General features: G+C 41.2%; 1 protein-coding gene across 3 annotated transcripts; it reads left to right on the top strand.

The window, feature by feature from the left end:
- The first annotated feature begins 193 nt into the window (after positions 1–193).
- On the top strand, positions 194–20,776 carry hip1r (huntingtin interacting protein 1 related). 3 transcript variants are annotated; one of them, XM_028601306.1, is made up of 35 exons: positions 194–474; positions 812–875; positions 1,273–1,415; positions 1,534–1,590; positions 1,682–1,762; positions 1,855–1,931; positions 2,012–2,073; positions 2,872–3,012; positions 3,319–3,376; positions 3,473–3,548; positions 3,755–3,883; positions 3,977–4,099; positions 5,469–5,652; positions 5,757–5,845; positions 6,637–6,753; positions 6,872–6,973; positions 8,091–8,285; positions 9,261–9,371; positions 9,466–9,660; positions 10,114–10,261; positions 10,708–10,794; positions 11,338–11,445; positions 11,539–11,675; positions 12,485–12,595; positions 12,691–12,749; positions 12,839–12,869; positions 12,962–13,024; positions 14,979–15,079; positions 15,172–15,277; positions 16,155–16,208; positions 16,892–17,015; positions 17,540–17,601; positions 17,709–18,316; positions 18,533–18,806; positions 20,732–20,776. In XM_028601306.1, exons 1-35 carry the CDS (start codon positions 394–396, stop codon positions 20,765–20,767), a joined length of 4,194 nt encoding a protein of 1,397 aa, XP_028457107.1. In that variant the 5' UTR covers positions 194–393; the 3' UTR covers positions 20,768–20,776. The 3 variants fall into 3 exon arrangements, with proteins under 3 accessions (XP_028457107.1, XP_028457104.1, XP_028457106.1); XM_028601303.1 differs by having other exon boundaries at positions 195–474; positions 17,709–18,806; XM_028601305.1 differs by lacking the exon at positions 16,155–16,208 and having other exon boundaries at positions 196–474; positions 17,709–18,806.
- Positions 20,777–21,997: the final 1,221 nt, after the last annotated feature.

Raw genomic sequence — 21,997 nt, 5'->3', positions numbered from 1 at the left:
CCTACAGGGCTGTTGAGTGGTGTGTACCTGTTTAGTCTTTCCAGTTTCACAGCCTGCAGATTTGACGGTGACTCAAGAGGAAATGTCGACGCTGTTAATAGTGTTTTACAATTTGTAACTTTGTCATCCACTTTTGATTAAAAAAAATATTTATATATAAACTACATGTCAGTGGTGTTTTCTAAATATCTGTGAATTACGCAGTTGGAGAGTTTTTACGCACAACAGAAACTGCGGTTTTTAATCTGAAGAAGCGAATTAAAGGAGGAATCTTTTGGGGGCATACACGCGGCGACTCTGGCGCACCTGTTAGAGAGGCACGAGCACAGGTGAGGAGCTGGCCTCTGTGGTTTCATACATGGACTTTTAGTTTGCGCGGAGGACAGCAACAACATGAGCAAGACGAAGACCAAAAGCGACAATAAGACGGAAAAAGCTTTGGCCGCGGAGAAAGAGCAGTTTAATAAACAACAGGTTAGTCACTTTTTATTTTTTTCATCGAGCCTACGTTTATAGATTGTTAAAGTCGGCTCAGTGATGGAACTTTTGGTGACTTATTTTTAGAAGGTGCTCTACCAGAAAATGAAATGTGATGCTAAAACCGACAAAAATAACATATTTCGGGTTTAACATTTCAGCAAAAAATAGTATAAACTTTTTCATACTTCATTTAAATGTAACTTTAAGAAGGCTTTGCCCTCCTGGCTGGGGTAAATCCAACTTTGTGTTTCTTGTCTATTTCCTCAAGCAGCAGTCCGATGTGAACTTGTAGGAAAGTTGAACTGTTTTAATTTAGTCTCTTTTCTTTCAGCTTCACAACATCAGCAAAACCCTCATCTCCGGTGAAACACCACTCAAAGAGAAATATGTGCGCAGTATCCTTTTAAAAAAACATTTAACAGCAATCTAAGAAAAGACAACTTGGATTATTTACTGACAAATTACTTTAAAGTCTACAGCCATGCTGGCAGTGCAGAACACTGAATGAGTGAAGATTTGACCTGCTGGTGGTGCTAGAAGTCAGCATGAGTCATCCTCTGGGGATCATGAATGTATGTAGGAAATTTCATGGCAATCCACTGGAATGTTTTCAAGATATTTTCGTGTGAATTTAAAGTTGGAACTAGAGATTAAGTTAAAAGGGTTCAGCCTCTGTAGCACAAATCACACTGTTCCTTTATTAATCGCACCCTAATGAACTTGCTAAAATGCACGTTGAAATTAGATCGTTGCATATTATATTATTTTGGAGTTTCCTTGACAGTTGTGCAGATATCATCATGGGAACACATAAGGAGGGTGGAGCGTCCACCTTCTGGTCCTACACCCTCAACCTTCCTCTGTCCAGCAACTCCATGATCAGCTGGAAGTTCTGCTATCTGCTGCACAAAGTGCTCAGGGATGGGCACAGAAATGTGAGTTTAAACCCATACATTTCAGGAAAACTTTCTTGTGTATCTTTGTCTTTTTCTTTGTCTCGTATTTTTACACTCTTCCCTTTGGTGATCTCCCTCCTCTGTGTTTGACCTACAGGCTGTTAGAGATTCTCACAGATACTGCCGCAACGTCAAAGATATGGGCATTCTCTGGGTGAGTAGCAGAGGAAGAAGAACTCAGATTATTTATTTTTAAGTAAAGATACCTGTACAACAAATGGGAAATATCTTAATTTTTTTTCCAGGGAAACTTGCATGATCGCTACGGACACATTGTTGCCTTGTCTGCCAAGTTCCTCTGCCTCAAAATGGAATTTCATGCAAAGGTAACGCATACATATTTTGTTTTATGGTTTATATAATGATATGTGCCAAACTAAGAATGATAAATTGGTTGATTATATAAAAAAATTCACAGCACAAGGTGATTCCAGCCAACCTGGAGGCCAGTGATGAGACTTTCGATAGGGAATCAGGAAACGATGTGACCAAAGTGTAAGTTTTCCACCCACTACTATTTGCTCAGTGTACTCATTAAATATATGCTTCCTAAACGTGGTTTTAATGTGTTGTAGGTTAGATATAACCCAGGAATTGATGGATTACTGGGATGCTGGGCTGAAGATGGAGGAGACAGGTGAGTCCACAGGGAGGTAACTCTCTACATGTTCAGGTTTCCTTTTTGTTATAAGATAACAATACTTGAAAGTATTAGTTAAGGTGATATTCTATATTTTTGTTATTGTCACATAATCCCTTGAAAAGACCAAAACCAATAATATTTAAGTCTGCCTCTCAATGTTTTCTGAATTAGCTGCACATTGGTTCCTAGGACGATGTGTGGGATTGAGTCTAAAAAACCTTCAGAGTGTGTGCTCATGGTAATGAAGAAACATGTCACCCACCTCTTTTTTTTATTATTATTTAATTTTTTTGTCCATTTGTACATCCTTGCTTCCTTTTCTTGCCTCCTCGCGTCTCATTCCTTACCACCTGAGATGCGACGGAGGAGGTGAGGAAGACCAACGATGAGGCAAATGAGACATCCTTGCTTCCGCACTTTTTAAAACAACGTCAATTAAATATGACGTGTGACACAGCTGCCATGGTTTGCCTCACAACTCTTTTCTGCATCATGGGTGCCTAAAAGACTTCATCCTTGAGATGCAATTTAGTAATTGAGACATACTTCAAGATGGCCCGCTGAGATCGATTTCCGGGTCACAGGCAGGAGAGGAGGCCGGAGGAGATGAGCAGGCACAAAATCGTTAAATTTGAAGAGCTCTATGACACGGAGGAAGAAGATATATATGTCAGGCTTTGATACACACTTGTGGGATTTCATGGGATTGGTTGACAATGAGCAAAATATAGAATGACGCCAGACATTCATCTTTTAATGTCTCCTTTGATTTTGTGTTTTTCTTGTTCAAAGTTCTGCGTCAGCTGGATGCCAATGGCGCCAAATCTACAACTCCAGCTGGACAGTGCAGACTGACTCCGCTGATTCCTCTCATCCTGGACTGCAGCCTCCTCTACCACTTCTCTGTCCTGTCGATGTTCAAACTCCACAGCCGTGAGTCACTTAGAGATAGGCTTTATTCATTCATTCATTCATTCATTCATTCATTCATTCATTCATTCATAACATGCATGAATGGAAAAAAAAAAGAAACCGGAAGAAGAAAATATTATGGTACCTGTCACTTATTACTTTTATAGGTTTCAATACGGCGTTAGATTAAGGCTTGAATCCATGGACGAATTATGAGATAATGGGCCCCTGTTGTGGTTTTTATTTTTTTTTTGTGTTTTTTTAGCAACATTCACAGTTCAGTTCAGTAATGCTTGAATCGTATTAATTATATCCTCTGGTTTATAGGGATTGCTCCAGATGTTCTTCTTGGTCATCGAGAGCGGTTCCGCGATCTATTTAACAGGTAAAGTTATCAGGATTATGTAGCAAAAACACTTCTATAGCTACACTTTTATATCTCTGGGTTCTGTTAGTGACGGGCGTTTTTTTACTTCTGCAGCCTCACACAGTTCTTCGACAGAGCTAGAGAAACCGAGTTCTTTAAAACTATCATCCAGATCCCAGATCTCCCCGATGTAAGTAAGATACATTTTTCCACATGTACAGTACATTTGACTTGTGTGGTTTTCCATCGTCAGTGGTGGAGGAATAGTGGAGTAGAATTATAAAGCATGAAAGTATATCAGATTTGAACTGAAGTACAGTTCTTGAGTAAATGTGCTTAGTTACATTGCACCATTGTCCATCATGCACGTGTATTTTGTTTATTTCAACCCCACAGGAACCCCCGAACTTCCTCCGTGCCTCTGCCTTGGCAGAATATAAAAAGCCGGTGGTAGTGATGCCTAACGAGGAGCGGCATAACGAAGAGGAAGTGGAGGTACAACCAGAGTTGAGGGAAGCCCCACAGGTACATGCAACTGGTTTAAAAGATAAATAATGTTAATTTTTTTCTTTGTCTTTTTCTGGTATCACGACTAACGTTTACGTTTTTTCATGGCAGTACTATATGCTCAGCCAAATGGGAGGACCTGATGCTTCAGCTGAGCAGAGAGAAACCGAGAATGAGAGTCTGAAGAGAGAGCTGCAGGCGCTCAAACCAGAACTACAGCTCATCAAGACCGAGGTAAGTTGGGTGTCAGAGGTTGGTCACATCAGACATATACTCAATGGTGGAAGAAATGTACCCTGTCAGAGCTTTTCTGGATTAATATTCCCACTGCATTAATGTTTATGTTGCATTTTACTGCTGTAGATGTTTAAGGTTGTGCTCATTTTAACTCCTTTATATACTGTTGGGTAGTTTAGTCTACAGCAACGCATCATATTCTATGAGATAATCATGTTTGTAGCGTCGCTGTCCTGTGAGAACCACGAAATTGTCATGGTTTCAGATAAACAGCCCTGTTTTCAGCTTTGTGACGATGCATTTTCCAGCTTGAAGAAGAGGTTGTTTAAAGACTTTATTTAGCTTAAAGCTATAGTGCGTAGTTTCTGTCGCCCCCAGGAGGATTTTTAAGTGATGACAACAACACTGTCGGCTTGTCCACATGATACAAGCCTTACTTTAATCATGCTCCACCCACACCCTTCCTCCACGCAGTTGCTAGTAGCCAAGGAGGACACTGGACTAAAAAAAACATCAGACTCTTCAGAAGAGGTCATTATCTTTACTCGAGTTTCTGCATAGGAAATTCGCCGGACGCCACAATCTTCTGAACGTAGTCATACTGGGAACTACAGAGAGAGTTGTGTGGAGCTGAAAGTCTTAATTAGCTTTGTAGCATCTCATTTGGCAACGCCTTGAATGTAACGGACGTTCATTAATGGCAACGTTAAGCACTAAAGATTTAAGGAGGAGGAGAATTTTCTCAACACGCGTAACATCATCCTTCAGTTTATCACAAACATTCAACATCAACATCTGGTGATACATGGTTTTCACTGGACAGGAAGGGGAGGACAACCTGTCATCTGGTAAAAAAACTAAAATGTGAAGTAGCTAAAGCTGTCAGACAAATTAAGTGGAGTAAAAAGAACAATATTTACCTCAGAGATATAGTGGAGTAGAAGTATTATGGCTGTTTTAAGGAGAGGGGTTAGGTTAGGTGAACAAATATTATATAAAAAACAATAGATATCAAAAGAAGATCACGAAGAATAGCCTTAATGTGTGTGATTTGATTAAATAGATACAGTAGTTTGGGGGAATTTTACAATTTTTTCCACTTTCCCAGAGTCAGAAACTAAGAAATGCCTTAGGACAGACCTTTTGTAGTCTGAAGTTTTGTCAAACAGAAAGTTTAGGCTGTCTTGGCTCTTTGAGTGTCTCTGGGATCAAATCACATAATGATCCATCCAGGAATTGAGTGAAACCAAGCAAGTAATTTAAAAGGGGCGCCTCTTTCCAAGCTTTGTCTGAAGGTAGGCCCACAGTTACAGACTTTTGAAAACACCCGAACTATTAAATGAAGGTGAAACATACCTCTCCTCAGGCTCAGAGGTGTTTAACTGAGCTTAAGGCTCAGGTGAATCGTCTGGAGGCCGAGGTCGAGGAGCAGCGCACCCAAAAACAGATGGCCATGATGGAAAAGGAGCACCTGCGGATGGAAGTGGAAGCTTTACGGAGCACTAACGTTGCCAATGTTGGGGCTCAGATCGGATTCAAGGAGGCAGACCGTGAGTACGCAGATTTGTGTCCAGTTGAAGTATGAGTGTAGAGGATTCTTTCTGTGCGTCCTGATTCTTACTGTGTGTCTTCTTCTTCCCGTATCTCGACACAGACAGGGCTCAGGCAGCAGAGCTTCGTTTCGCTCAACTCAAAGAGAGACACGCAGAGCTCATCACCAGTCACGCTGACTTAATGAAGAAGGTAAAATGTCATTGTTGTGTCTTTCACACATTCTTCCTGATGGGTAATGAGGCCGTAAAGTTCACTGAATAGATATTTATTTGTTATGTTATGATGCTTTAATTTTATTTTTTAGTAAAATCTGAGTAGAAGATACTCCTCTATTAATTTTTGCCTATTATGAGGCCGTCAGTTTCTCAGCCAACCTAACTTCTACATGTGTAATCCATCAAAATTATTGAATCCAACTAGTCACTTCAAATATTTCTAAGTAATCCTGTTTATGCTGGAGAAGAACATGTGCAGTACATCCATAGATGAAGCTAACAAGAGACTTTTTTTCACTTTTTTGCCGAGAGTTAGATGACAGGATCAAGATCACTCTTTGTGCGTTAAATATGAAGCTGCAAACGATTAGCTTAGCTTAGCACAAAGACTGGACGTATGTTTAAACAGCTAGCCTGGCTATGTCCAAAGTATTTGACAGATGATAACCACCTGTGAAACTTTTTTTTTTTTTTTTACAGATTTAACAAGCGAGATATAACGTGTCAATGAGTGAGCTTTGGAAGTGCTGTTACCTTTGGACAGAGCCAGGCTAACTCTTTCCCCCTGTTTCCAGTCTTTATGCTAAGCTAAGCTAACCCTCTGCAGCTTCATATCTACTGTACATAATGAGAGTGGTATCAAAGTTCTCATCAAACTCTAATCAAGAAAGCGAATAAGCCTATTTCTCAAAATGCCGAACCGTTCTATTATTTAAAGTGATTTTTATTTAGTTAGTCTGAGCTTTTGTCTGTGTGCTTGTTCAGAACGCAGAAACAGTGAAGTTGCTGTCGGGTACACAACACGGTCAGGACGATTTGCTGAAATACAAACAGCAGCTGGAAAATGAGCTGGAAAATCTACGACAGGAGAAAAGAAACCCGGTGAGAACTTCTGACTCTTAACCACTGCAGACACAACACCACCTGACATGATTGTCTCTTTGAACCAGAAGAACTTTGGTGTCCTGAGAATTAATTAGGTGTCTCATCTCCCGATCAGACGAGTCAGCAGCAGCAGGAGGTTCAGCGGCTGAACACTGAGCTCCTGGAGCAAAGAGCAGAGCTGGCTCTCCTTCGCAGCACTTTGGACAATAAAGACAAGGTGAGACTGACTTAAAACGTGCACACAAACTTGTATTATTGTACCAATCATTAAAGCTACTGTTCCATCTTCCATGGCTTAGTTTAAGTGGGGGAAATCACAAATTACATCAAGAAAAACACCTCTTTGCAGTACCGGTAGCTGTATTTTTTACATAAAAAACATACAACTTGCAACATGAACCTCCCACCTCCCCTCGTAGTGGCCACCCACCCAGACAAAAATCAAGAAAAGATGACACATTAACTACAATATTCAAGACCATTCAACAAAATAGTAATAAAATAGACTATAAACTAAATAAACATATGTATAAATGACAACACCATAAGTCCATCATACAGGTCTCTCCCCAGCACATTCTTTCATCCTCCTTAAAATAATCTGTCTGGCTATCATTAAACTAGACTGGACCCAGCTTCTTATGTGCTTATCCATTACCCATCTCCCAGAACAAATAATCTTGGGTTGAATGGAACCTGGGTCTTTGCAACCTGACATAGATACTGCAGGTGAATAAAAAAAAAGAAAATGTAATCAGTAGATACCCCCATGAAACTTCCCCAGTTTATACCTTTTTAAATAAACAATTTTTGTATTTCATGTTTTCTGTAATTGTATGTTTAAATGTTAATGTGGCATTATCTTATAAAATATTTGTTCATTAGCAAACATTTCCAGAACAGAAATGAGAACATTAGATGAAGCCAGGTTCAAAATGTTTTCATTTCATTTTGTTGACATATTAAGAGTCAAAGGTTTTTACAGAGGGGATTTTGGATATCTTTTTTTTTTTTTTTTTTTTTTTTTTTTATAAATCACTTTCTAAACCAGAAAATGTTGTCAACCGCTATTAAAAATATATAATAATAAAAAAAATTTTTAAATGTAGTATAAATCAGGCTGTGAATGATATCTGAACTAAGCCCTGTGTAAAAAAGCTTTAGAATAATACTGTAGATGGAAATCTAAGTGGGAAGTGTGTACTGGTCAGGTGTACTGAAGTGGAGATTTCTGGCTCAGAGGATGAAAACAAAAAAATAAAGCTTTATTTATTTAATTAATCCTCTCATTTGGAGGCTTAATTTATTCACGTGCATATTTCTGTTTTCTTCAGGAGGGATCTCAGGTGAGCAGCAGCCTGACGGCCCTGCAGGCGGAGCGTGATGTGCTGCTGCGCTCCGCCAGAGAGAAAGACGCGGAGCTCTCCTCGCTGAGGCAACAGGCGCTGCAGCAGCAGGGCTCCCTGGACCTGGAGAGAGAGCGGCTCCAGCGAGAGCTGGAGGCTCTCAGGGCTCAGCTACAGCAGAAGGTACAGACTTATGATAAAGACACATGCAGGAAATATATACACACAGAGGCACTCTGAGGGCTCTCGTGAATGTCTTAAATCATCTAACACATGCAGTCAACAGTGCGCAAAACTACTTGGTAGTCTTTTAAACTGTCCAGACCCTCAGACGGTCTGATTCAGGTCTGTTTCCCCAGAGTCAATTTAGTTTGTATGCTTCACATATCTGGAACAAACTCTAAGACAACTCGAGGGCTGCTCCAACTCTCACTTGTTCAACATTGAGGCCTAAACGTTCTTTTTCTGCCCTTTTTTTAAAATACAATTAAGACTAATTATTCATATTTCTCACTGCCTGGTAGCTGTGTCGTCAGTTTTATTTTCACATTTATGCATTTAAAAAAGTCTTGATTGATTTTTGTTTACTTACAATAAAACATTTACTTCATACAAGTGGAGGAAATCAACTCATTTTTACAGCGATAGAATAATAGAAAACAGCATATGAGAATAACTTCAACGGTAGTAAGAACTTGCTAAAATAGGCAGATAGAAAACCAGCAGTGCTTCATCTCTGTTGTTTTAAATCCGGGCTTAAAACTTTCCTGTTTACCACTGCCTCTTTAACCCTCGAGACCCACCGGAGTCTCGGTGCTCCCGGCCGACATTACGGTCTTTAAGAGGCGGTAGCGGTTTGGGTTTTATATCTAGAGTGGAGATTCCCATCTTTCAGATAATGTCTTATATGGGACATATACTGTCCGTTGACGTGCTATTCTCCCCCTAAAGATCCCCTGTCCATCCCACAAAGGAGTCAATTTGGAAATGATGTTTCTCTCCTTTTCATGCACTCTAATTTAATTTTAGCCTATTTTTGTCTCCTATTTCTCTTTAAAACATATTGACGTCTTGTCTTTTTTTTAAGTCTCATGTAGAGCATTTTGATTGGCCTTGTTTTTGGAAGGTGCTATTAAAAAATAACTTTCCTTCCTATAGCTTGCCATCAATGCAGAGCAGAAGTTGGAGATCGACAGGCTGAGACGGGAGCTGGACTCGACTCGGGCAGAGCTGAATCGTGCGAACAGCGCCCTGCAGAGTAAAGAAATGGTGGGAATTTATCTAGTAACTTTTCTCACATCGCCTACACGTCCTCTCGAGAGGAAAAAAAACCCCACTAATTGATGCATGTTTTGATCCCCAGAGTGGTACCCAGCTGAGCAGTTCAGTGGCAGGGCTGCAGGCGGAGAGGGAGGTGTTGCTGCGCTCGATGAGGGACCAGGAGGGCGAGCTGAACTCCCTCAGGCAGCAGGCTCAGCTCCACCACAGCTCCCTGGAGCAGGAGAGGCAGAGGAGCAGTGTGGAGCTGGGAAACCTCCACGCTCAGTTACAGCAACAGGTGCGGCACGCAAACCTTTTGGCTGCACGGTGAAGCTCTTATGAGGTGATCGTGCCTTTTCCTGTCAGGGCACCTCGGCTTTGGAATGAGATAAGGCTCGCAGAATCAGTGACTTCTTTTAAATCACTTCTTAAAACCCTTTTATAGACCTGCTTTTATGTGGTTCCCTCTTTTTATCGCCTATTTCATTGTGAAATTGCCTATCGCCTGTTCATTTCATTTAGATTTTTAAATTATAATTATTTCTGTCCTTTAAAGCTGCCCCATCTTCTGTTTTCTCTTTTTACGATGATGTGTACATACTGTATAGGTATGTGAATTGATTTTATGTGTTTTTGTGTCTTCTGTTTCCTTTTTTTAAGGTGCTATACACATTTCACTTGACATTGTTTTTATTCTGCTCGTGGGAACAGACAACTTTTATTGTGTGTCTGTGTGTCTGTCTCATATCAGGCCTGTCGTGAAGCTGAGCTGTCCAAGAAGCTGCAGGACGAGCAGTTCTGCCTGCTGCAGTGTGCTGTGGTGGAGGCTGAGGGCATCATCCTGGACGCTGTGGCCAAACTGGACGACCCCATTCACGTCAGCTGCATCTGCTCACCTGGTAAAACCTCTGTCATGTCTCCCCCGACAAAAAAGCATTACACTCATTTACTAAATACTAGGGCTTTTAAATGACAATTATTTTCATTATCGGTATAGAACATATAATGCTCAGGTTGACATTGTCTGAGTAGCAAGAGGCAACATCCACAATATCAGAAAATTGAGGAAGAATAGAAAGATAGAAAACCATTACCATACCAAGTACTCACTTTACAATGACATAAAACCAAAAAAGCAGACATTCGAAGAACTCGATTCATGCAGTTTAATGATTCGTCAATATTTGCATAGTGCAAGTTACAAATAACCTTACCTTGATAACACTTAACTTAAATCCCCTCAACCCCGTATATGTTATAAGCATGTTTATATACTGCTTAAAATGCTAAATAGGGGAGATTAAAGATAGGTGTTTTCCTCACCAGTTCTCTTTCTGTTTTCCAGATTATTTGGTGAATCGAGCTGATATCACTCTGAGATCGATCGACAAAATGCAGCAGAGCCACATCGTCTACCTCGGAAACAGGAACGGTGAGTGAGCTGTTTTTTTTTCGTTTGGAGATCAAGTTTATGTTTGATGTACAGTATGATGTTTATGTATGATGAGTGTATCTAATGCTCCTCTACTGAGTTGGAACAAGTATTCAGGTCCTGCTGAAATGTTCCCTGTCAGTGTTTTCCTCTTCTTCTATCTGATGTTTCTGGATTAATATTCCCGCTGCATTAATGTTTATGTTGCATTTTACTGCTGTAGATGTTTAAGGTTTTGCTCATTTTAACTCCTCTTATATTCTGTTGGGTAGTTTAACTACAGCAATGCATCATGGTCTATAAGATCATCATATGTTCGTAGCGTCGCTGTCCTGTAAGAACCACATATCGCTAAAAAGTTTTAAAACTTTTCATGGCATCAGAAAAGAGCCCTGTCAGTTTTGTGACGATGCATTTCCCAGCTGATCAAAGAGGCATTTTAAAGACTTTATTTAGCTTAAAAAGTAGAAGAATTTTCTCAACATTTACACTTCCTCCTTGAGTTTATCCCAAACCCCAGCACTGCTCCTTTGTTGTTTGTAGATGCCAGTGGTTTGTTGAGATCGGTCACACAGTTCTCCCACCTCGCTGCTGACACGATCGTCAACGGATCAGCAACATCTCACTCCGCTCCCACCGACCAGGCCGACCGTAAGAGACACACGTTCACACTGTAGCTGTTAGAGGGACGTATACTACACACAGTGTTCAGTAGACACCCACATCCCCCTTTGTTTCATGCAGGTTTAACTGACAGCTGTCGGGACTGTGCGAATCACTGCCTTCAGTTCTTGAAGGATCTGAAGCTTCAGGCCAGTTTACAGAGAGCAGATCCCTCCGCCGTGCGCTACACTGTCCAACGCATCCTCGCTCTGGGACAGGTGAGACTGATTTTACCTTTTATCAGAGTAGAAGGAGAAAAAAAAGGATCCAGCACTCTGCTCTTGCTACAGCATCACCATTTATTGAAGAAACTAATGTTTTCGTCCCTCTTAGCCTTCGTCAAGTGTATTCCCCTTTTTTCAAGTCTGTGATATTTTCCAACGCACCTGCACAGAAGAATTGTCGAATGTGCGAATTGTTTCTTCGTAAAGCTTTATCAGAGTAAAAGAGTCTGCTGCTATTCTAGCAGCTCTGTGAGGCTGTATTTAGACACAGCGGTGCGTTGAGCTAAATGCTAACATGCTAATTTTTACTAGGTATAATGTTAAGAGTGTTAGCAGATTTTTTTCCTCTCTTCCGTTTACATATTTACATTTTTAAAGAAAATCATTAGAAGTGGGCGGCTATAGGTGAAATATATATAAATAAATATGTTTATTTTTTTACCTGTTTTCAGTTATAGAAGAAGTAGTAAATTCAAGCAATTACACAGTGTAGAAATACTCAGTTACAAGTAAAAGTCCTGCCTGTTAAATTTTACTTACCATGGTGTGTAATGTAAATGTTGGGGATGTAACAATTACAAAAACATGCGTTTTCACGACAACAAGTCTACAATACTATATTATCAGGTTATTAAAAACAAAGAGAAATAATTATTTGAAGAAAATTTCCTTTTCTTTTAAAAAGTTTTAAAATTAAAACATAAAGTACCGAAGGTACTCATAATACAGAATGGCCCATTTCAAAATAATCTATCTTATTGTATTATAATTATTGATGGTTTAACGGTTTGATTTATGTTTAGGATCTGCGTCCAAAAGGACAGGATGTGATGAAAGGGGAGCTGGCGTCCATGGTGGATAAAGAGATGAGCGCTACATCGACGGCCATTGAAGAGGCCGTGCTGCGAATGGACGTAAGGACGCATAACGGAAGATAAAGCTGATGAACTCTGGACCACATCAACACACCTGGTGGTCCCTAACGTATCTGTTTTTAAATGTTTCTCAGGAGATCCTGAATCAGGCAAAGAGAGAGACTTCTGGCATCAAGCTGGAAGTCAACCAGAGGTAAGATAAATACTGTATCATCCTAAAATAGTCACCTCTTTTAAGCTTCTTTGCATCACTCTCTTATCTGCCATCCTGTTTCATCACAGTATCCTGGGATCCTGTTCAGACCTGATGAAGGTGAGAAGTTTGTCTGTCTAACTTTTTTAAATACATTTCTGTGAACTTCTGTGATTAATCAGTTTCTTCTGCTGTGTGTCCTATCCCTCCAGGCTGTTCACATGCTGGTCACAGCTTCTACTGACCTACAGAAAGACATAGTGGAAGGAGGCAGGGTGAGTCACCTAATGCTCCTATTGAAAAAGAGCTTTTAAATCTTCTCCCGGGCCTTTATAGCCGCATAACGGGCTGCAATGTAATCCTATTAGGCAATTACAAACTGTCAATGTAAGTCAACTAAGAGCTGTTTTTGCCATTGGCATGCTCAGATTGTTATTATGAGTGTCTGGCAACGTCATGGAATAAAATGTTATTCTTTACCTTTCGCTTGATCTGTTTGTTATTGTTTCTTACCAAGTCTCGCTCACAGAGAAGTCTTTTTCTGAACTCTCGCGAGAGGTGAGTTGTTGGCGTAAGACAGCACAGTGAGAGGTTGTAGAGAGGAGTGCCAGAAAGAGATTGTTTTGTTCGAGTACAGAAAGCATAGCTTAGTGTTGTCTGAAAGATTTTCAATTTCATGGCTGAATATTTAGATCAAGTCCCCTTGTCGTAAGATATCAGAATGAGACTTCTCCGTGAGTGAGAGTTGGTTAGACGCAATGACAAACGGAAAGCAAAAGGTGAAGAAAAATGTTTTATCCCACCACTGCCTGAAGTGCGTTTGTCTGTTCCTGACCACACCACAAAAAAACAGGATTTTAAATTGCCCCCAGGTGACAAATAGATATTTGAATTGGAGACTCGGCTTCCAAATCAAAACCCCAAATAATAATAATAATAATAATTTCAGTCCTTTGAGAAGTTGAGAGAAAAGCTGCTAAAACCAGGAAGACAACATTTATTGTATAAAGCGCTGCAATGTGTCAAAGTGGAGTTTTTAAAGAAAGTCACTCGCTGGACTGCTTTTCCTTTCTGTGTATTTCATATTAATGAGAAACTGATGACTGACTGACTGGCTGTTGACTCCATCCTTCTGGTCAACGCTGGCTTAATCCCGGGAACTGCAGTTCGTTTTTTTTTAACCGCCTGCTTCCACCTTTCTTTGTTATACAGTACTGTACATCCATGGCTCCCACACAGCAATGTTAAAGTGCCCATATTATGAAAAAAACACTTTTTCTGGGATTTGGGGTGTTCTTTTGTGTCTCTGGTGCTTCCACACACATACAAACTTTGAAAAAAATCCATCCATGCTGTTTTGAGTGAGATCCGGTTTCTGAATGTGTCCTGCCTTCAGTCTCCTAGTGAGCTGTTCAAAATCGGCTCGGACTGTGACGTCAAAGTCCGAAATGAGCTGGCTAACCACAACCGTTAGCTCGTAGCGTTAGTGTTAGCATGCTAACGCTAGCATGCTACATCATTCTCAATAGCAAAGCACTGCTACAACAGAACTACTTCCATGTGCGCCCTCATTTAGAAGTCTCCCAGCTAATCCTGCCTTGTAACTGACCAAAGTTGGAGAAACAGGCTTTCTTTTACTGTCTCTAGAGTTAGCTAGCTGACATGCTCTACATCTGAGCTACTGAGCATGTGCGAGTGCAATCAAAGATAGTACAGAAGAAGAAGATGAAAAGAGGTCTCACTCTGTAGCTAAAACAGAAACCAGGTAAAAAGAGGATCTGCAGCAGTGAGAGAGAGCTGTGCAGTACAACAAAAAGATGGTGTTTTTTGAAAATTAAACCATGTAAACCTATTCTGGTACAACCTTAAAATACAATTATGAACCTGAAAATGAGCATAATATGGGCGCTTTAAAACCGCCAGCTCCCTGCAAGATTTGTGTTGTTCTGCGGGATCCCAATGCAGTCTATCTCACAAAGTTAATGAAAGCGATTCATGGTTCGGATCCGCTCCAAAATGTAATGGGTTCTTCCTCGGCCAGTGCTAAACCCTTTCAGCAAGTTTCAGGAAAATCGGCACAGCAGTTTTTTCCGTAAGCCTGCTGACCAACAAACAAACAGACCGACAAACCGAGCGTGAAACCAGACCTCCTTGGCAGAGGTGACTAATTGAAGATTCAAAACTATTCTAACCTTGATAGTGACACATTTGTAATTGTTCACCTTGTAGGGGGCAGCGTCTGTTACAGAATTTTATGCCAAAAACTCTCGCTGGACAGAAGGACTCATCTCTGCCTCCAAGGCTGTAGGCTGGGGCGCCACACAGCTGCTGTAAGTATCCTAACATGTATTTTAGTAGTTGCATAGGTGTCCTGAATATCAAACTATATGATGAACTTGTACTTCACGCTCTTTGCTGTCAGAGACTCAGCTGACCGGGTGGTGGGGGAGAAAGGAACTTACGAGGAGCTCATCGCGTGTTCACATGAGATCGCCGCGAGCACAGCTCAGCTAGTTGCTGCCTCGAAGGTACAAAACTCAAGTCAAAACGTTCTCCTGTTGGTTTCTGAAGCTGTCTGATCACTTTAATATAGACATGAAAGGGGAAAGACATGCAGGAAATTGTCACAGGTCGGACTCGAATGCTGGACCTTCTGCATCCAGCATACACCTCTATATATGTGTCTACCAACTGAGCTAACCTGGTCATTCTAGTGGTGTTTTTCACCACAAATGTTGCTGTGGATCAACAAATGGACACATTTGGTGGCAGTGGTGGAAAGTAACTATACCTGAAATACTTAAACTTTTCCTTACTTTTCTCTTTATGTATTTTCAATGTATGGGACTTAATATTCCACTAAATCTCAGAGAGAAATGTCCACTGTCTTTATTTGAGAGCTTTGGTTACAGGCTACATTTTTGAGATTCAGGTTTTACATTCAAACATATGTTATGATAATGGTTGGTTATGTTTCAGATGTCCATGAGTTGTCCGCAGTTCCACCAGAGAGACAATTGCCCTCTAAACTTCGAAGATGTTTAATTTCAAGAACTGTTCGAGGCCCAAAAAGGTTAAATTGTCCAATATTTCACAGAAAAAAAAGATTAGGGAGAGGTCCTAAAAATGAATACACATTTGCGTAGACAAACTTGTGTTTGAGCTGCTCGAAGACACTTCCTGTACCTCCTAGTAGATGACAGAACACACAAACTACTTTCCATTCACCTTCATTGTTTTGTGGCGGAGACAGAAATCACAGACAGATATCATAGAGTTGAATTTAACAAAGAAATGTTTTGTTTGGAACTTGTGTGAACTGACCCTTTGAGAATATACACAGTGTGTTTTAGTGAAAAAATGCTGAATGTAAAAGAGACTGTTTTCTTTACAATGACTCCACAGGTTACCTTTCTCACAGCCCGGCTCTTAGACGGGACAAAAACAGGAGACGCACGGGTATGCTATCGAATGAAGTGACTTATTAAAGGTATAATATGTAGCCTAACTTTAGTCGGTTGGTATTTGTAAACCCAGCGAGCAGAGTTGGCTTCTCCTCCCTGGCTTAACTAACTAGAGAGAGAGAAAGAGAGAGAGATCCCAAAGGTTTTTTGCTGACGCCTATAAACATCCCCCACACAGCATAAATAAGAAAAGAGAGAATCCAGGCAGAGGGCAGGGTCCCTGCAGATACAGACACCACCACATTCTTCTAGTGGTCACACGTGATTGAGAGAGATTACTTTCGTATTAGTCTAAACATTGTTTTTTTTTAGGATTATGCTACATATTATACCTTTTTTTTTAAATACAAAATAATAAAACCAAGGCAAACAAAAAGACGGGAGGAATCTGTGAAGTCAGTATTGTAAGGAGTGAATGAATGAAAATGTGCTGCATGAGTGCGGTAAAAACACAAAGAAAGGAACCAAAAGCCACAATGTAAAGAGGTTTGGCGAGGAGATCTGGCTGCTCCTCTGGCTAATATTGCATGTGAAACACCGGGCCCAGGTGTGTCCCGTGCCGCTGATTACTCCCCGGTCAGGTCTGCAGCCCTGGAGAGAGAAAACACGGAACCGGCAGGGGAACGGAGCACGGGGGCCGTCGCCACCTTTTTAGTTACCGTACGTGTGTAATTTCAGGTGAAGGCCGACCGCAGCAACAAGAAGCTGAACACTCTGAAGCAGGCCTCACGGCACGTAAACGACATGGCTGCTGTGGTCGTCACCTCCACCAAACACGGGCAGCAGCAAATCTCCGACCAAGGTGGGCGATGATGTCATTACAGTTCATCCTGATGGAAACATGGGAGCGGTTATTTTTTTATCGTTGATTCTTTTCTCGATTAGTTGTTTGGTCGATAAAATGGTGAAAAATGTCGATCAGTGTTTTCCAAAAGCCCAAAATGACCTGCTAAAATGTCATGTTTTGTCCTCAACTCAAAGATATTCAATGTACAGTCATGGAGGAGAGAAGAAACTAGAAAATAGTCACATTTAAGAAGCTAGAATCACAGATTTCTTTTTTTTCTTCTTTTTCATAAAACATTACTCAACCCATTTGGGTAACTCTAGTCTGAGATATTTCAATGTTAACCACGCATGTGAACCTCATGGTGGCGCTAGAGGAAAAGTCAGGCGATCACCCAAATCAGAAGGATTTATCCTGAGGGGAACATGAATGTCTGTAGTAGATTTCATTGGAGTCTATTAAATAGTTTATATTTCAGCCTGGACCAAAGTGGCAGAGCGAGCAACATCTCTGTGTATTCATCAGTGATGTATTTACAGGTGTGATGGACTTCTCTGGCATGTCTCTGATCAAACTGAAAACAGAGGAGATGGAAGTTCAGGTGAGGTCTTCAAGTCCGAACATTAATTATGTTAGTTTGTTTTTGTGTGTTTTCTGTTGATTTTTTTCTGAAGTAGCTGACGATGTTGTGCTCTCTGGATGTCCCAGGTGAAGGTGCTGCAGCTGGAGAGCCAGCTGGAGCAGGAGCGAGTGCGTCTGGGGGAGCTGAGGAAGAGGCACTACAAGCTCGACGCCTCCGGGGACGAAGGCGCTGACGCGGAGGACGGAGCCGATAGCTTCCCGCCGCCGCCGCCACCTACTCTGCTCGAGTGCGCGCCAGGGCCTCCGTCCTTCTTGCAGACTCAGCCCTACCCGAACACCCAGAGCTACGCAGCAACCAATCCGTTTGCACCGGCTCAAACACCAACACAGTCCTTCTCAGTGCCTCAGTCGTACACACAAACAAACACCTACACCCCTTCCCAAACATCCATCCCATCCCAGACCTACACCCCTTCCCAAACATCCATCCCATCCCAGACCTACACCCCTTCCCAAACATCCATCCCGTCCCAGACCTACACCCCTTCCCAAACATCTATCCCATCTCAAACCTACACCCCTTCCCAAACATCCATCCCGTCTCAAACCTACACCCCTTCCCAAACATCCATCCCATCTCAGACCTACACCCCTTCCCAAACATCCATCCCATCCCAGACCTACACCCCTTCCCAAACATCCATCCCGTCCCAGACCTACACCCCTTCCCAAACATCTATCCCATCCCAGACCTACACCCCTTCCCAAACATCTATCCCATCCCAGACCTACACCCCTTCCCAAACATCCATCCCGTCTCAGACCTACACCCCTTCCCAAACATCTATCCCATCTCAAACCTACACCCCTTCCCAAACATCCATCCCGTCTCAAACCTACACCCCTTCCCAAACATCCATCCCGTCTCAAACCTACACCCCTTCCCAAACATCCATCCCATCTCAGACCTACACACCCTCCCAGCCTTTCATCCCAACTCAGCCTTACTCACCACCTCAGTCCTTCACCCCAAACCCAACCCAAACTTACTTAACACCTCAGTCTTACTCGCTGTCAACACCTTCGACGAACCCCTCCAGCCTCTCCCGGCCTCAATCACCGGCTCTGCCCCGGGCCAGCCCGCAGAACAACACCGAGTCCACCAAACCAGCCTCCAGGAAACCCAATATCTTTACCAAATCTGGAAACTTGCTGAAGAATGCGGTAAGTGCTTAAACTCATCTGCTGGAGCTGGATATTTATCATCATATATGCTTAAAAGGATAGTTCAGATGTTTTTAAAGAGTGGTTGCATGAGCTACTTCTCCATAGTCGGTGTGAAGTCACTGTTCCATTATTAATGTGACTATTATCGCTACTGTTCATCACACCCCCAACCGGCCCGTCAGACACCGCCTACCAAGAGCCTGGGTCGGTCTCAGGTTTCTACCCAAGAGGGAGTTTTTCCTCACCACTGTCGCACTGCTTGCTCTTGAGGGAATTACTGTAATTGCTGGAATTGTTGGGGCTTTGTAAATTATAGAGTGTGGTCTAGATCTGTAAAGTGTCTCGAGATAACTGTTGTTATGAATTGATACTATAAATATAATTGAATTGAATTGTTAGCTACAGTTTGGAAAAGCAGTATTGACACGGAAGCTAAGCAATTTCCTGCTGTGGACGGGGGGCAGCAGCTAAACACATTTTAGACACCTAAAAATAATCTATCAGTTTAAGTGTATGCTATAGAAAGTCTCTTTAGAAAGTTTTCCGACTTCACCTTGCCATAAGACAGCTCTGTTTAAATTTACCCGGCAGAAACTAAAGCCGTTAATCCATGTTATTGGTGCTCTCGTCAAAGCCTCCAGACTCCTTTGATAAAAACAGTGATTTTACCTCGAAGAACACGGGAGTTGCTGCTCTACCGCTGCCTCCATCGGTTAGTTTGGTAAGTCCCTAACTCTTCTAACCCGTTTGACGTTTTTGACGCCTTTTTTTTCACAGTTTGTTTTTGCTTTTTCCCAACATGGCATCATGACTTTGTGTAAATATACACGCCACTTTCATATTGAAAAATGGCGTGTTATTGTACGCATTTTCAGCTATCCACGTGTATGCCTACACAGCTGATGTAAACATACCCACCACGTGGCCACGTTGCGTGTTATCGCGAGAATGCGACGTACTATCGCGAGAACAACGTCACACGCCTGTTAAAAAGAAAAAGAAAAACGGTTGGGTTTAGGAAAAGAAGACAGGGAAAGGCTTTAGTAACAAAACAGTGACAAAAAACACGGAAAATAACGACAAAAACACACTTAGGAACACAATAAATGGTTGGGTTTAGGAAAGAAACATTGGGTAAGTCCTGTGTTTTACCCATCCGCCACCCCAACCTACCTCCTTACTCAATCCCCCGTTCCTTTATACTACTCACTACGGCGGAAATTGACTCGCAATGTAGGTCAATGGCGGCCGATTTGCGTTGATATACACGCAAAAATGCGATTATGCATCTTGATAACACGCAAAAATGGAATACAAATTGGCGTGACATACATACGCCAATTCATGAGATCAGTCTGCTTTTGCCAACATTTTAAATTGTTACATTTTTCTTCTACACATTTTTTCTACACATTTTTCAGCGCTTATTTCTACGTCCCATGTTTCTGATATAAAACAAAAATTGGAAACGGGTCAATTTGACCCAAAGTCAACACACCAAGTCGAACAATAACCTCAATAAACTAACCGATGGAGGCAGCTGTAGAGCAGCAACTCCCGTGTTCTGCGAGGTAAAATCACTGTTTTTGTCAAAAGGAGTCTGGAGGCTTTGAAGAGAGCAGAGATAACGGATTCAGTTCCCCGTCTTAAAGGGCTGTCTGACAGCAAGGTGAAGCGCTGAAAATACTCTAAATATAGCGCACACTTAAACTGATTTTCTTTCTTTACATACTTGCTTTGTTTTACTTCTGTCTGCTTCTCCAAACTGTTGTCGTGCCGACTGCCATCTACTGTATCTAACACACCGACTATGGAGAAATAGCTCATACAACCACACTTCAAAATATTTAAACTATCCCTTCATAAGAGGATTTGATGAGTAGATAGTGTGTTCATTTAAATCTTTTCTTTTTCAATTACAGTTTAAACGAGGTGAAACTGGAACAGGGGAATCTTGAAGCCTGCCTGAAAAAAGAATCTGACATTTTACTTAATTTAATCACTGGAAATATAAATATCCTTTTATATGTTAAAAACACAGATTTTAATATAACTTCATCTTTGGTTCTGTTAAAAAAAAAAACTGAGCTTAAAAGAAATTGTTGTAAGTTGCAAATTTATATTATCTAACTGATATTTGTAATCATGAAGCCTATATTATATTAAATGTTACTGATTGCTGTTTGTATACCAAGTTGATTTATTGAAAAATCATAAAATCATTGGAGGCAGAATATAGCGTTACGTTTCCTTTTGATTTCTGCTCTATAAGGGTTGAAATATCGGTCCTATTGTCCACATCATTGTAAGCTCACTGAGGCACACAGGAGGAAAAGTCATGACCACTTCTGGGGTTAATATAAGACAAAAAGCCACGTTACACAACTTTCATTTTACCGTACATTTTTCAGCATTCTTTGGGACAACATAATGTATCCAGACTGCGGAAGGAATCTATTGTGGTTCCAGTAGCTTCATTTCCTTCCTCCCATCTTTATTTCTGACCTCCTTTCGTTCTTTATTTCTTACTTCCTTCTCTGACAGCTTAAGTTACTTTTCAGATGACCGTTTTTCATCCCTTTCCTGTAGGAAAACATATACTTTTACTTTTCATACTTTTAGTACAATTTGCTGATACAAACATTTTTTCACAGTGTGTATTAGTACTTTTTCTTAAGAAAATGATCGGAGTACTTCTTCCTAACCAGTCAAGGTCTCCTTCATGCTGTAATAACAACATGAAGAGACAGCGACCTCATCTGTCTGTTATTTCTGTCATGCGCAATGCAAACTGCAATCTCACCACTATGAAAGTAGCCAGTGTAGACTCCCATAGGGACCAAAGTAGAGCTGCGTCAAGTTACAAGAACGTCAGATAGATAGATACCGGAAATTAGATGTCATTACCTTCTAAATAAAAGCACACAACTAGTTGATTCATGTAGTAGAAGTAAACTGATCTTCCGAGATCAGAGATGTCTCCCAAGACCGGTGACATTAATCTGTAGACTGTTAGGCCTCCATGTTTGGATTTAGTCCCATGTGTTATTACACTGTAGTATACACACATGTTAGGTCAGTGCATTAAAATAAACATGGCTTAATGCTCCCTCAAAGTTTAATTTTTCCAAATGTGCATTAACCCTTTAATCCTCCTTTCATGTAAATGCTTTTCATTCACAATTAAT

Source organism: Perca flavescens, chromosome 16 (genome assembly GCF_004354835.1).
Source record: "Perca flavescens isolate YP-PL-M2 chromosome 16, PFLA_1.0, whole genome shotgun sequence".
In the NCBI taxonomy this organism is placed as follows: domain Eukaryota; kingdom Metazoa; phylum Chordata; class Actinopteri; order Perciformes; family Percidae; genus Perca; species Perca flavescens.
This window is presented reverse-complemented; position numbering and strand designations above follow the sequence as displayed.